Below are 15,722 nucleotides of genomic sequence, written 5' to 3'. Positions count from 1 at the left end.
TCCTCTGCCATGGTACATCTTCCTTGATACTGTGACCCTGGCTGAAAACTGCTCACAGGGTTGGTTATCACTCTGCCCGTCCTGTTAAAGCTCAAGGCCAAAGAGAATGGTAAAGACACCTGGGACTAGAGCTGTCAGGCTGTGTCCCTTTTACACACTGCTGATTCTAAGTGGCCAAAACACCAGATGTGGGTTTTGAGGCTGTGTCCAGCGTGTTTACCTTTTCATTCGGATCACCTTGTAGTCTTTAAATTCTTGGCCAAGGATACAACTTGCCTTCTAGTCACTTGCCTGCCCTTCAGTAGCAGTGGATGCATTCAGCTGGTAGATCTGGAATCCGTCACTGGTCTTTCTGTCCCACCTTGGCTAGGTCCACATAGAAGCAGCTTAGCCCTGAGACCCAGAGAACTCTTTTTTCTCCTTGAGGGAGGAAATAAAGCTGGGGAACATGAGGACCTTCCACAGCATGGAAAGAAAAAAATAAAAGTCTCCTTTCCAATAGCTTTGACTTCTGTGTGTGGTATGAAACATTTTCCTACAGGAGTGATCCTCCTCCATTTTCAGCCAGAAGAACCTTTTAAGTGCTTGATCTGGGTCTTCATGATAGAATGGATGGGACAAGCTGCCACTGGAGTCATTCATCTGTGACCTCCTGCAGTGTCAAAACTGGGGCAATATTACTTTAATTCTCAGCCTTCTGCATGGTCGTCCGTAAGGAGGCACTGGCAGGTCTCCTGATACAGCAAAAGGAGGACGTGCCCCATGGGTCCTTAGTTACACCTTGGAAGACTTGTGTAATGGCTCAGAGATACTTACTGCCTTTGTACTGAAAGACCAGACAACTTCGTTATATCTTGACATTTGTGATTCTCCAAGGCAGTAGAAAAACCATTCTTGTCCCAGTATGCAGTGTACTTTGCATGTACCAGTTGTTGCTGATTTCATTTCAGTCAAGAAGAGGAGGCCTCTGAGGAAGCAGGATGTAAGGAAGATGTGGAGTGGGGAGTTCAGGATCAGAAGACCCTGAGTTCTAATAATGGTAATAATAGGCAACCGTTTATTGAGCACTTACCAGCACTTTGCTCAGTGCTTTCCAAATATGATCTTCATTCTAAGGAGGAGGATACTCATCATTAGCCTCATTTTACAGATGAGGAAACTGGCTTAGCAAGGATAAACTGCTTAACCAAAACGTCTCAGCTACTAAATGGAAGAGCCAGGATTCTTGGGATTGCCTCAAAAATTTGTCTTCCAAGGCCTGTCCCATACCGCCTCCACTGGCAACTATGTGACTTTGGGCCACACACCCCGCCCCATTAGTTGTTTGGCCTAAAGAAATTGTTGGGCTAGCTAGACTGAATCAAAGCAATGAATGGTTTGTAGTTATCAAAGACAGTGTTTCCCCAATTTTCTGACCTCACCGCCCTCCTACAGATACTTGAATGGCCCACTGAAATGGGAGGCAGAAACAAGGTTTCTGCCCCTACAGGCCCCGACTGTGAAGGACACGGGAGGACGATGGAGACCTTTCTTGGCACTCTTCACAGCTCCCCAGTAGAGAGCAAGTTGCAGGCCTTGAGCTGGACTGCTGCTTCCAAACACGATGCTCCGCGAGAAGCCTCAAGCTTCTCCCGCCACATCAGCGCCATTAGGCGGACGTGCTGGGAAGTGGTTAGGATGGATACACCGGGCAGTTGCAGACTTGGGAGAGCGGCAGATACCAGTTTAACAAAATCTCGTCAGGGAACTGCATCTGCATAAACCAAAAGAAGTTGCCCTGTGATAGACTGAATACTCTTAATAAAACAGCAAACATTTTAGCAGGCTGCGTATGTAAAAATACCCTAAGTTGGGCTAGAGATTATGTATCTTCCCGACTGGCCTTGAGAGTTCACGGTAAGGATGTAGAGTTGGCCCTTGATCGTAGGTGCGCGCGGAGCGTTTGAGATCCCGACTGAGATCCTCAGTCCCCCCTTTCAGCTATTTAAGGGCTTGCGTGACACGAAATGCCACTTCCTTTTGCCTAGTTTCGGCCTGAACTTGGTCGCTAATTCGGAGCTTGACGGAGGGCGACAGGAAGGGACCACAAGGGCCGGGGCCTGACGCGACCGTTTGGGACTACCCAGGTTAAAGCAGCTCGGAGAAGGAGCCAGGACAGTCACGGACGGCTACGGGTGTGCCGAGCTGAGGAGGCCAGTGCAGACATTATTCACCGAGACGCGACAGTACAGGACAGGGAACCGCACTGGCCGCTCCCCTCCTTCCCGCTCTGACCGGGCGTCCCTCACCGAACAGCCCGCCCATGTCGGGGTCTGAGCCAATAGAAAATCGAGATATATATGACTCACCATGACTAGCCAATCAGCTCGACGCTCGCTCTCCGCCAGTATCTCGCGCGATAACCAGGTGGCTTCGGACTTCACAATAAAAACCTTCCTTGGGCTGAAAGACTTCTCTCCCCGCCCACCAAGCTAACACCGGAAACGAGGTATGTCTGAAGAATCCCTCCGCGCCATCCGGCGGCGGAGGGAAGAGTGACACTTTGATCTTAGTAGCCTTGCAAAGTAGTGCGCCTTTTTCCTTTCTTGAGGCCTTGAAAATAACTCCTGTTCTCTTCACAGCTACGCCCTGGGAATGAAAGTCGTGAGTTGGACACGGTGGGGCATCGGATAGGAGAAAACGAATGGGTGGGAGGTGCTGGTCACGTGACCGCGGCGGAAGGATGTGCAGTGTGATGCGTCCTCAGAGAGGCAAAGTCTATAAAGGACCCTCGGGCGGCGCTCCGCCGCCATTTCTCTTCCTCCCGCCTATAAATGTAGATCCTTCCCGCAAGTGCGCGCATTCCCTCCAATCCCCGCAGGGTCCGCGGCCGCCATGGCGTATTAGAGGCAGCAGTGCCTGCGGCAGCATTGGCCTTTGCAGCGGCGGCAGCAGCACCAGGCTCTGCAGCGGCACCCTCCAGCGGCTTAAGCCATGGCGTAAGTACCGGGCCGCCCCGGCCGTGCTCCCCTGAGTCGGCAAGGGCAGTCAGCTCGCTTGGGCGCGGCCTGCGGCCGGGCGGCGTCGCGGAAGGGGAAGCGGTTTTACGAGCGCCCGGGACGCGTGACCCCTGTTTGCGTGTCCTCTAGACGCCGACGCCTCTGGGTCGGGAGGCCGCGGCCCGGCGGGAGTGGGGGTAGAAGCCCTCGGCGGCCCCGGCCCCTGAACCCGGCGGCGTCCCGCCCGGCGCCCCGCGAAACGTGGCAGGGGCCAAGATGGCGGCGGGGCAAGGCGGCAGGAGCGCGGCGTGAGTCCCGGGCGGGCGTGGGCGGGGCCGGGCGGCCCGGGCCGTATTTGGACATGAGCAGGGCGCGCCTTCTGGCGGCGGCGGCGGCGGCGAGGGGAGGAGCGGCCCAGCCCCGACGGCGTCCATCTTGAGCGGGCCGCGGGAAGGTGGACGCCATGGCTCTGGGGCCGCATGTGCCGGATCCTTTGCTCCCGAGTGGGGTTCTAGTTTGGCCATCCTCTCTCCGGGACGGAGAGATGAACTTCTCGGGTCGGCTGATGTCTGAGGGGACTTGGTTTCTGATTGCTTCTCAGGCTTTTCACGGCATCCAGCAGCAGCGTTGCTGTAACCGACAAAGACACCTTCGAATTAAGCACATTCCTCGATTCCAGTAAAGTACCGCGACATGGCCGAGATGAGTTTCCTGAGCAGCGAGGTGTTGGTGGGGGACTTGATGTCCCCCTTCGACCAGTCGGGTTTGGGGGCTGAGGAAAGCCTAGGTCTCTTAGACGACTACCTGGAGGTGGCCAAGCACTTCAAACCTCATGGGTTCTCCAGCGATAAGGCTAAGGCGGGCTCCTCCGAATGGCTGGCTGTGGATGGGTTGGTCAGTGCCTCAGACAACGGCAAGGGTGAGTGAGAGTCGTTTGCCCCTGGGGTCTGGTCTAGGGCTTTGCTGCGGCAGTGTGCGTCTGACTTCACTGGTTCTCTTTTGCAGAGGATGCCTTCTCCGGGACAGATTGGATGGTGGAGAAAATGGATCTGAAGGAGTTTGATTTTGATTCTCTGTTCAGTATAGATGACCTGGAAACCATGCCAGATGAGCTTTTGGCCACGTTGGATGACACGTGTGATCTCTTTGACCCCCTAGTCCAGGAGACTAATAAGGAGCCCCCCCAGACTGTGAACCCAATTGGCCATCTTCCAGAAAGTTTACAAAAAACAGACCAGATTGCCCCTTTTACCTTCCTCCAACCACTTCCCCTCTCCCCAGGGGCCCTGTCCTCCACTCCAGATCATTCCTTTAGTTTAGAGCTAGGCAGTGAAGTGGATATTTCTGAAGGAGATAGAAAGTCAGACTCCGCCACTTACAGTAACCTGATCCCTCAGTGCATCAAGGAGGAGGATGCCCCCTCAGATAATGATAGTGGCATCTGTATGAGTCCTGAGTCCTATCTGGGGTCCCCCCAGCATAGCCCCTCTACCTCCAGGGGCTCTCCAAATAGGAGCCTGCTGTCTCCAGGTTCCCTCTGTGGTTCTGCCCGCCCCAAACCCTATGACCCTCCTGGAGAGAAGACAGAAGCAAAAGTAAAGGTGGAGAAACTAGATAAGAAGCTGAAAAAAATGGAGCAGAACAAGACAGCAGCCACTCGGTACCGCCAGAAGAAGAGGGCTGAGCAGGAGGCCCTCACTGGCGAGTGTAAAGAGCTGGAAAAGCAGAATGAGGCTCTGAAAGAGAGGGCAGATTCTTTAGCCAAGGAGATCCAGTATCTGAAAGATTTGATAGAAGAGGTCCGAAAGGCGAGGGAGAAGAAAAGGGTCCCCTAGTTGGGGTAATCCGGAGTGTGTGTGCTTGTACATAGGCTTGCGCTAAAGCTGTGTGTTGTAATAAATTATTTTGTAGTGAAAGTACTTGAATTGCCGTGTGCCTGCTTTCTGGTCTCAATCCACCTTGGCCTGGCTGTTGCAAGGCGAGTGGGGTTGGTTCAGCCCTGTTGGGCCATAGGTCAGGACCACTGTTGATTCTGTTGGACTCCCAGGCTGGAGGGAGTTGGGCTTTGGGCCCCCATAGGTGGCTGGGTGGGGCTGGGGAGCTTTACCCTTGAGGGAGTTGGGTGATCAGGAGCCACAGGCCCCACCTGGGCACTAAGTGATTAAATTCCACTTTTTTTTACAGTTCTGTAGAGCGCTTCCCCAGAACTCTAGAGAAAAGTAGGTCTTCGGTTTTTGCTGGAATAAACGAGTTGGGGGTTCAAGATGTGGCTTGCAGAAGTTCCTGGCCAGAGCTGGGCTCAAAGGCTGGCAGATCTGTCCATAGGTGATGTCAGGACAGCACCGGGAAGCCTTGATGTTCATCTGAATGGCAATGCGGACCCCCCGAGTGTGGCACCAGGCAGTGTTCTAAGCACTCTACTACGTGCATTCTCCCAGTTCCTGTGGTAACCCAGTGGGGCCTTTCCCCTGTGGGAAATAGGTGCAGGAGGAAGCATTGGGCTCTTGACCCATTTGCCTTTGGAAGAACTTGAGAACAAGGGAAGAGAGGGCCCATGTTTCCCTGACCTACTTCGCAATGCTGGGCATTGAGAGCCAGCTTGCTGTTGGAATACAACCAGCTGTGACCCGGATGGGAACATTTCCTCAGACACCAGAGGGAGTGGAGGTCCTGCCCTGAGGTGGTAGCATTCCTTTCAAGGCCATGGGCCTCCATCTTACTCAGCAGGGACCACCCATCTAGGTAGTAGAATTATCACGGACAAGATCTCTCACCTCTAAGCAGCTGAACTGTTAGCAGCTAAGTATGTGGGGATTTACTGGTTGGAAAAACAGCATCTACTCAGCTACATGCACTGATGTTGTGAAAGCTTAAAAAATTTATTTTGTAATAATCACAAGGTGGGACTCAAAACAACTCTTAAGATCAAAGAGTCTAGCAGGTGTCCCCAAAATGCTTTTTTCATAAGGATCACCTCATCTTCCGCATTTTACAAATGAGGGAACTAAAGCTTGGAGCGGTTGTGTAACCTGCACAGCTGCCCGGTGGATTCAAACCCAGGCAGTCTGACTTCAGAGTGCACTTAGTGTGGCTCTAGATTTCCTTACAGGCAGGATTAGAGGGGGACCCTGGATACTCATCAAAGCTGGGGGTTCAGAGAAAGCACGTGTGGGCGCTAATGTGTGTTACAGATCAGTACAAATGTGCAGGCTTAAGATCACATCAGTTCTCTACATGGCTCATGTGGGGCGAGGAGCTGGAGGAGAGTGGGGAGCCTAAGGCCACTGCCAAAGGCCCACACGTGAGCACGACTGCCATCTGCAATCCCTGTTCTATTCCTCACTTCTGTGTTGTGACCTTAAGAGTTTTTTATCCAAGATAGGAAATAAAAATCTACAACCACAAACACTGCTTCCTTCTGTCCACCCCCCCCAGTGTCTTACGCTTTGCACAACGGGCAGCTGCCCAAGCCTGGGGCATGTGGGGTGGGGGCAGGAGGAGGACATGGAGAGTTGAGGCGAGAGAGACCGAGGCCCTGGAAGTGACCCAGCCACCTTGCCGCATCCAGTGCCAGTGAGACCCTCTGCCCTTGGAGCAGGCCCTCGGAGACAGTGGCCCACTTCTCCATTTGACAGATGGGAAACCTTTCCCTGGGGTGCCCTGAGGGGCAGTGCCGGCTGGAGGCCAAAGGCCAGGACACTGAGCTATGCCCCTTCCCAGGCCCCTGCGGCTAAGGACTCCCCAAACCCAAAAGGCAGGAATGGGATGGGTAGCAAGTTCCCTGCAGAGCTACGTGTAGGCTCAGACCACACTCAGCTTTTACCCCCCTTCACTCTTCACTGTACTCCAGCCACTATGACCTTCCTGCAGTTCTCTGCTAAGCTCATTCCTGCCTCAGGGCCTTTGCACTTGTTCCCTCTACCTGCAAGATTTTTCCAGGGCTCCTTTTCCCTCTCATGTAGGCCTCATATGTCACCCCAAACACCTTCCAAGATGACTCTGCTAATGTCCCAGCCCTTCTGCTTTGCCGTTTTATTTTTTTACATAACCTTATCTCTAGTTGAACCTATTTGCATACATGTTTATTTTCTATTTCCCATTCCCCAATGACAATGTAATTAAGCTCTTTGATGGCAGAGATCTTGCTGTCTTGTTCATTCCCATATTTCCAGGACCTACAACAGTGCCTGGCAAGTAATAATGATTACAACTAAGAGTTTTTATTTAGAGTTCTGAGGCACGGCTCTGAGTGCTTTCCGGTTATTAGCTCATAATCTGCATTAGGAGTGGTAAGGAGGATCTTATGATTGCACCTTTTTTAACGAGGCAAGCCTGCAGGTGGACGCTGGCCCAGGGCCAGCCGGTATAGACCATGACAGAGGCCTTGCTCAGCACGTGTGGTCTCAGTGTTTGAAAGCCCCCCACAGAGGGAATGGGAATGAGACGAAGTCCAGCTCCACTGCTGTGGGGCCCTGCTGGGCCTTGGTCAGCCCTGGGGCTGGGCTCTCCCCCTGCTGCAGTGGGGGACAGGGTGCTCCTGGTTCAGTGCCAAGCCCTCTGCGGCCCACACCTAGAGGCTGGAGCCGCGCAGCTCTCCCCACTGCATGCCTGTTTTGACTCCTAGGATGAGGCTGCGGGTCCTGGAGATCAGAAACAGGCCTTGTTTCTCTACAACTATTCATGAGCACCCACCGCAGGCTAGACATCATTCTGGGTGCTGAGCATTCAGTGGTGAGGAAAACAGACAAAAATCTCCGCTCTCGTTCTGGCAAGGGAGGCTGCCAATAAGGCATCTAACGTGCCATGGCAGTGGGCATGCTGAGCACTGGGGCGGGGCTGGATTTGCCCATTCAGGATGGGTGTTCAGGGAGGCCCTCTCTGGGAGGTGAGGGAGTAAGCCCGCAGTGCCTGTGGCGGGGGCCGGCACACGTGGTCCAGGGCCTTGTCACCGTGATGGGACTTGAGAGTCTCCATGTGACTTGGGGAGTCTCTGGAGTAGGAGTGATACAGGGGTTGCTATTTGAAGAGGGCTCCTCAGACAGCCTGGGGAGGGGGGGGGGGGGGGGGGGGCAGGGAAAGAGGACCAGGCTGGGGTCAGCACAGGTGAGCCAGGAGAGCTGGTCAGGGCCTGGATAGATCCTCAAGGTCAAGCAAGTCAGGCTCCGATGGCGGATGTGTGAGAGGGGACAGAATGGTGGCTGAGCAACTGGAAGGACGGAGTTTCCATTTCTTGAGATGGAGAAAATCAGGTGAGGAGCAGGGACTCTTCATTTCAACTCTTGGATGCTGGCCGAGGGTGTGTCCGGTCTTGGCAAATGTCTTCGGCAAGCAGGTGGGGACGGAGGGGGCAGCGGACTTTGAGGCCGGAGACCAGGAGAAGGTCCAGCTGGAGACACGAAGCCCCCGTAGGGGCACCTGAGTGCCTGCACACCTGTGCCAGGGACCACAGCTGCTGAGGGGAAGGCAGCTCAGGGTCCAGTGGGAGGGCAGTAGGTAGATGCTCACACCAAGTAGAAAGTGACAGCTCCGGGAGTCAGGACTGTAGAGCTGGCTGACCCCAGTGGAAGGAGCAGGGACTCTTGGGTGGGAGGTCACAGCAGGCTGCCTGGAGGAAAGGGTGCCTGTTCTGGGCTTCAAAGGATTCGGAAGCTGTGAATGTAGAGAATGGGGAGGCATCCCCAAGAAAGCTGGCCCAGAAAACTCACGAAGGGGCACGTGCTGTGAGTGCCACAGTCCCACCTACCTGTTCCAAGAGGGCTCCCCACCCCAGCTCTGCGACAGGAAGTCACCTGATGGGGACCCACCCAGCTCCTGCAGGAACTCAGGCCTCTGTCCGCACAAACTCTGCGCAGGCCTGGTGGGCAGGCCTGTGGTTGTGCCCTAGCCGGGTCCCACGGGCAGGCCTCCCCACTCTTGCCCCGCGCCCCGGCCAACCCGTCCGGTCACAAAGGACCAGGAAGTGTGGATGCCTCAAACAGCCCACCCTGCTGGGAAGTCACAGGGAGCCTTGGCTGGGCCCTCCCACCGGTCACCACGTGCGTTCCTCCAGCTTTGCTCATGGAGGTCCACATCGGCCAGCTGCCCCAAACCACAGGGGACGCAAATGCTTCCAGGCGCTTCGTGTCACTTGCGATGTCTCGACTGAGGAGGGCCTTCTCCTCCTGGGTCTTTTTAGACCCGGCATGAAGGTGGCAACTCAGTGTCCTCTTATTTGAGCCCCGTCCCTTCCTTTCCCAGCTGGTTTGTCAGTCGCCAGGTCTTGGAGCACATGGTCAGCAAGCCCCATCTTTGACTTCTGCACACATGCCTCCCCTAATGGTGGCACATCCTCCATCCTCCGGCGCCTCTCCCAGGCCCTCTGCCGCCTTCTAAGCCCTAGCACCGGAACTGTCCAGGGTGACTGTTTTTCTTTTCTTTTCTTTAAGATTTTGTTTGAGAGAGAGAGACAGAGAGTGAGCACAAGGTGGGGGACAGAGAGGGAGAAGCACACTCCCCACTGAGCAGGGAGCCTGATCCCGGGACCTGGAGATCACGACCTGAGCCGAAGCCAGACCCTTAACCGCCTGAGCCACGCAGGCGCCTCTGTCCAGGGTGACCGTTATGAGCACGTCCCAGAGTCCTACCCTGACCTCCTGGACCAGAATCTCAGAAGTGAGCACTAACTTTGGTCACTCAAGGAGAGCACGGACACCGTCACTGGTGCTACGTGGAACGAACGGAACGTACCCACCAGCAGAGAAGTGGCAGACCCTGCTCTCACACCTGCCAACTCCCTGCCCCGGAGCCGGGCCCGTCACTCTATGCCTGGGAAGGGACACCCGTAGGTGCTTAGGGCACAGTGGGCGTGTCCTTGTCAGAAAGGGGTCTGGAGCTCGAGGGCCGGTGAGGTGAGCAAGAGGGCACCCGCACAGCGGAGATGAAGGGAAGGAGTCTCCGGGGATATCCAAGTTTGCCTCTCTCCCCGCAGGGGTTACGAAAGCTCAGCAGGCAGGAGCGAGAATGTGAGATACCAGCCTTTCCCTTCTTTGGAACAAGCCCATGCGAGGAAGGTGGGTCCGTAACGGTTTGGAGTCACAGCTCCCTCCTCTCCTGCCCCCTTGGCCTCCTGGATGGATGGTCTGCTTCCTGCTGCTGGGACGGATGCCACCTGCAGGCAGGACGGGCTCCACCTCTGCCTCAGCCAGGTCCGCGGTCCCTGCTGTCCCCACTTAGGATGCAAAGCTAGTTAACCACCAGGAGCAGACCCCCCGGGGCAGTGTGGGGGGTGCGGCACCCTCTCCCCTCTGGCCATAAGGACCCACTGTGGGGTTGGCAGACTGTGGCCCCCCAGCCGGCCCAGCCACAGGAGGGCCCCTCCGCAAGTCCTCTGCCAGACGAGGCCCTGACCTAAGGAGCCCGGGACACAGGGAAGCAGAGAGTTGGATGGAGCTGCCCAAAGGCAAGCAGGGCCCTCTCTGCACGGGGAAGAAGGGGCTCCTGGACTTCCAGAACTTGTCGTCTCCTCCACAGTGAAGACCCATCCAGTCAGCACATCCGCTCACTCAGGCACTCGCTCTCCACATACCCGTCCCTGGCACATGCCTGCTGGGAAGGGACCAGCCCGACCCCAGCCCCGGCTTCCTGCCTGGGCACACACCTGAGCGTGACGCCGTTTCTTGAGGTCACCTCCTGAGCTGCCCCCCTCCCCACAAGAGCACAAGCCTTGGGTGCCAGGGCAGCCACACCCCCGCTTCCCGAACCCCGAGTCGGCTGCCCTGGAAGCCCCCAGCCGCAGTGGATACTACTCTGTCTCCAGGGCTGCCTGGTCAGCTGTGGCCGCCACCCCCAGGGGAGGAGGGCTCCTCTCAGCCCATGAGCAGATGCTGGGTGCTCCCCGGGGGCCAGCTGCACTGGGGCTGGACGGGAGGACTTCTGACCCGGAGCCCTAAGCATGGGGGATGGCGAAAGGCCCTTGGTGCCAGAGGAGATGGGAGACGCCCCGGCAGCACACACTCTGCTCTTGGGTCCACGTTTATTAGAACCTGAAGTCGGCCCAGCAGCCTTCCCTCCTAGAGGCCTGGCCCCGAGGGCCTAGGAACTGGCCTCTCCGGAGCGAACAGCCCAGAGGCCCTACTTGGGCCAAAGCAAATGAAGCAGTCAGAAATGTTTTCTAGCAGGTAGATGGTTCCTCCCGAGCCTGCAGATGTCAGCTCTGGTCTGAGTGCATTTCCTCCCCCGGGCGTCGGCTCCCCAGCTCCACGCTAGCCACCCTGCTCCGGCCATGGGGCCAGCAGAGGCTGTGAGGTCAGAGAAGGAGACTGCAGCTGAGTGCCTTTCCCACTGTGTCCTCCTGGGAGCCTAGCTGCCGAAGTATTCCTGCTGGAACTTCTGGAAGTCTTCCTCGGTGAACACGGTGCCCTCAGCCTTCTTCTTCTTCTTCGTCTTGGCTACAGGCCGGTCACAGGCCTTGCGGCCCCGGTTCTGACGCACAATCTGGGGATGTGGGATCGGGGGGGGGTGTCAGGATCCCTTGGTGGTTTCTCTCTGCACATGAGGGACCACCCCTTGGAGCTGCACAACCTAGCAGAGCTGACTGAGTCCTACCTTCTCACTGGGCCCTCACGCTGTTCCAGGAGGCAGGGTGTACCATTTCCACTTACAGAGGAACAAACCAAGGCCCACAAGGGTCACAGGGGAGTAAGGCCAGGCCCAGCCTCCCAACAGCCCCGCTCTGCTCTTTGCCATCTAGAGGGGTGGCCCAACCTCTGCTCTGTGCTTAGGGCAGAGACTCCCATGGGTCCCAGAAACAGCCCTGGCTCTCCCCACCCAGGTTCTGCCCCACAGCCCACTCCTGACAAACCTGCTGGGTGACTGACTCCGCCACGGTACTTCTTGCACTGGTCATAAACTTCAGGTTTACTCCAAGGTAGCCTCGACACTCTCGCTTCTGGAACTCAGCTGTGGATGGCAGGCAGGGAGGCATCGTTTCAGATGTACTCCCTGGAAGCCGCTGGGTCCCCTTCCGACAGCTCTTCCCCGTCCCCCCACCAGCCATGCCAAAGGCCCTGTGTCCCCTCCCTAGGTTAACTCCAGCATGCCGGGCTCTTTTCTGTCCAATCCACTTTCCATTCGATCCTACTGAAAGCATCCCCCACCCCTGCCCCCAGCTCCCTGATGCTCAAGGGGCTTATGCAACAAACAAGTCCTGACCATTTACTGTGCGGCAGACACTGTTGTAGATGCAGGGCATACAGCAGAAAACAGCAAAAACTCCCGCCCTCATGGAGCTTACATTCCAGAGCAAAGAAACACGGTAAACAAGATAAATAGTATTTTAGAGAGTGATACATTTTATGAAGAAAAACACCACAGTAAAGAGAAATGAGGAATGCCAGGGGCGCCTGGGTGGCTCAGTCATTAAGCATCTGCCTTCGGCTCAGGTCATGATCCCAGCGTCCTGGGATCGAGCCCCACATCGGGCTCTTTGCTCTGCGGGAAGCCTGCTTCTCCCTCTCCCATTCCCCCTGCTTGTGTTCCCTCTCTCGCTGTGTCTCTCTCTGTCAAATAAATAAATAAAATCTTTAAAAAAAAAAAAAAGAGAAATGAGGAATGCCAGCGGTGGAGGGTTGCAATTCTAAATACGAGGGTCTGAGCAGGCCTCAGTGAAATGAGGTTTTAGCAAACACTCAAGGGAGAGTGTGTGGATATCGGGGGAAAGATCATTCTAAGCCAGTGCAAAGAACCTGAAGAAGTGCGATTAATGTGTTTGGAGAACAGAAAATGGCTAGAACGGGGAGGGGAGAGCAGTAGGAGATGAAGATGGAGATAGGGCAGACCACATGGGGCCTCACTGGGTAGCAAGTCTGATGAAAGCCACCGGAGGGTGTGGGGCCGGGAGAGACAGGTCCCGCTTACTGCTTCACGGGATCATTCTGGCTGCCTCGGTGAAAACAAGATTACCGGGTGGGGGAGTGGAGGTTAAGAGGCTTCTGAAATAATCCAAGCAAGAGATGATGCGGCTCACACCGAGGTGGCCCCAGAGTCCCCTCATCATCTGTTAGGTAGCGTGACAGGGAGGGGGACAAGGGCTGGGATACAGGAGGTGACCCCTGGCACCCTAGGCTCCTGTTTCACACCAACATCACTGTTGCTCACGCCGTTTCCTGCTTGGAATTCATAGTTCTTTCAACAAATATCTGAACACCTTTTATGTACCAGGCTCCGGGGGTTCAAAGACACACTAGGAGCTCACCAAGCCCTGCCACATGTCAAAAGACCCCACCATCCAGCCCACATCTGTCCCTCCTCAAGGCTGTCTGACCCGTTACATGGCATCCTATCTCCCAAGATGCTCTACTAGAAAGTGGGCTCTGTCCTCGGTGTCTCCCTCTTCCTCCATCCTTGCAGCCAATTCACCACTGAAGCCCAGCAATGCTCCCTCTCCCACCCCCTCATATCCTTGCACCATCGCGGCTGCCCAGGCCACCGTGCCTCCCACCCTAACGGAGTAGGTGAGAGCAAATCTCTCCTCAGACACACTGCCTGGTTTCCACCTGTGCGATCTGGGCCGGTGCCCATTTCTGCATCTGACAAATGGGGGTCACGACAGTACTGACCTCACAGGGTCGTGTGAGGAACCAAACGAGGGAATATTTATTTATACAGGCTTTAGAACAGCACCAGGCACGCAGAACATTCACGGCTTGTTAAGCGCTCCATCTCTGACTCCTGCCCGCTCCGTCACCTTGTCCAGGCACCTTTCTGGCCAATTCTCAAAGCAACGAACTTTTTCCTAACTCTGCATGAGCTATTTTCTCCAGAGCGCTCTTCCCCTGGCTCACTCTTACACTTCCTTCAGGTACGGGCTTAAATGTCGTTTCCGCAGAGCAGTCTGATTTGGCTTTTTATTCTAAAGCCCTCCAGAGCACTCCAGTCTTACCCCACAGGCCTCATCACACTGAGCAATTACTCCCTGCCTCCGAAATTCTTTGGTGCTTCTCTCCCCACTAGGGCAGTAGCCCACGAGGACCGGGACGACGTGTTTCGTCCACCTCCGTACTCCCAGGACCCGGCTCCGCGCCAGGCGCACACCTGCTATTCCAGAAAATGCCCGGCCACCCTTTCAAGCTCAGCCTCCAGCGCCCCCTCCTCCTGGGTGCCGCCCCTTTCCCGAGCTCACCGAGCGCGGACTTGGGCACCTTTCCCTTGGCCGAGTTCCGCAGTTTCTGGGCTTGGGTCGCCTTCGCCTTCCGGGTCCGCTTCGCCGAAGCCCCGTTCGGCTTGGCCTGGCCTGGCGCGGCCCGGGGGGCTGCAGGGGAAGAGAGAGAGGGACCGACCCGGGTCAGAGGGCGCGCAGGGTTTCCATCCCACCAGGGCCAAGCCTGGCTTGGATCGTCCCGTACCCTCTGGGCTCCCGCCCGCAGCCCCTGCCGTCCCTCCGCCCGCGCTGCGCGGCCCCGGCCAGGCCCGTCTCACCCTCCGGCGCCCCCAGCAGCTCCAGGCCCCGCCGCAGCAGGGCGGCCGACATGGCTGCGCTTAGCTCCGCCTACACACCACGCTACTTCCGTCTTGGCCGCCCTGGTCCTCTCGGCGGAAACCCGAGCGAGAACAGAAGGTTCCGGAGTGAGCGGGCGGAAGTGCCCGCCTGCCTTAGGACGCATGCGTTTGGGGTCGCCACTTTACTACCGAGAGGAAATAGGGGCGGGAACTGGAGGCGGGGCCAACCTGCAGAAGGACACATTTGTTGTCCAATCCTAAGAAGGCCACGCCTTCTTCCAGAAGCCGTCCGTAACCAGCCCGGGCTGGTTGGTCAACTTTCCCGAGTCCCGAAGCTCCCTAGTGGGCGAGGCGGGGGCCGGAGCAGAGTGTTCGTATTATCAATTTTTTCGACAAAGGGAAGTGTACAGCCGGGTTCTTTTTCACGTACATCAACCAAGGTAACATATCGGTGGAGTACGGCATGAGAATCCAACTTGTCTTCCATTATGTCAGACCTGAAAGACATTTGCAAAAAAATGCAAAACCGTGTCAGTGTTTTCCCGCTATTTTGTTTTGCGTTGGAAAATACAACCATTTTCATTAGAAATATTTGTTCAGCATAGAGCAGGCAAAAAGCATGTCTGACGTCACTGGGCCACAGGGTCCCCCACAGCCCTTTATTTATAAAATGCAGTGGGGTTGCTTTTGTTTTTAAAAATGAATTAATAAATAAAACGTATTAACTTACTAAATTTTAAAAATTAAAAATTTCTCGGGGCGCCTGGGTGGCTCAGTCGTTAGGCGTCTGCCTTCGGCTCAGGTCATGATCCCGGGGTCGTGGAATCGAGCCCCGCATCGGGCTCCCTGCTCAGCGGGAGGCCTGCTTCTCCCTCTCCCACTCCCCCTGCTTGTGCTCCCTCTCTCGCTGTATCTCTCTCTGTCAAATAAATAAAATCTTTAAAAAAAAAAAAATTCTCAGTTTTAGTTTCTAATATGGTAAATATCAGTAGGTATTTACACATGGTAAAGCTCTTTGGGATCCTGAACTTTTTTTAAGAGTGTCAGGAATTTCTTGGACCAAAAAGTTAGAGAACTTCTGGCCTAGAAATTACTCTTCTTTTTTTTTTTTTTTTAAGATTTTTAAAAATGTATTTATTTGACAGAGAGATAGAAGCCCGAGTAGGCAGAGAGGCAGGCAGAGGGAGAGGGAGAAGCAGGCTCTCTGCTGAGCAGGGAGCCTGATGCTGGACTTGATCCTAGGACCCTGGGATTACAACCCAAGCCGAT

The 15,722-nt window shown here is 55.5% G+C and overlaps 2 protein-coding genes across 3 annotated transcripts; one reads left to right on the top strand and one right to left on the bottom strand.

The window, feature by feature from the left end:
• Positions 1–2,423: 2,423 nt before the first annotated feature.
• ATF4 (activating transcription factor 4) lies at positions 2,424–4,897 on the top strand. 2 transcript variants are annotated; one of them, XM_044915792.1, is made up of 3 exons: positions 2,424–2,488; positions 3,580–3,897; positions 3,984–4,897. In XM_044915792.1, exons 2-3 carry the CDS (start codon positions 3,672–3,674, stop codon positions 4,811–4,813), a joined length of 1,056 nt encoding a protein of 351 aa, XP_044771727.1. In that variant the 5' UTR covers positions 2,424–2,488; positions 3,580–3,671; the 3' UTR covers positions 4,814–4,897. The 2 variants fall into 2 exon arrangements, with proteins under 2 accessions (XP_044771727.1, XP_021543360.1); XM_021687685.1 differs by lacking the exon at positions 2,424–2,488 and adding an exon at positions 2,750–2,978.
• Positions 4,898–10,910: 6,013 nt separating this feature from the next.
• RPS19BP1 (ribosomal protein S19 binding protein 1) lies at positions 10,911–14,539 on the bottom strand. The gene is made up of 4 exons (XM_021687687.1): positions 14,433–14,539; positions 14,137–14,265; positions 11,818–11,915; positions 10,911–11,450 (listed from the first exon to the last, which is right to left on the bottom strand). Exons 1-4 carry the CDS (start codon positions 14,482–14,484, stop codon positions 11,316–11,318), a joined length of 414 nt encoding a protein of 137 aa, XP_021543362.1. The 5' UTR covers positions 14,485–14,539; the 3' UTR covers positions 10,911–11,315.
• Positions 14,540–15,722: the final 1,183 nt, after the last annotated feature.

The sequence above is a fragment of the Neomonachus schauinslandi genome, chromosome 5 (genome assembly GCF_002201575.2).
Source record: "Neomonachus schauinslandi chromosome 5, ASM220157v2, whole genome shotgun sequence".
Lineage (NCBI taxonomy): Eukaryota > Metazoa > Chordata > Mammalia > Carnivora > Phocidae > Neomonachus > Neomonachus schauinslandi.
This window is presented reverse-complemented; position numbering and strand designations above follow the sequence as displayed.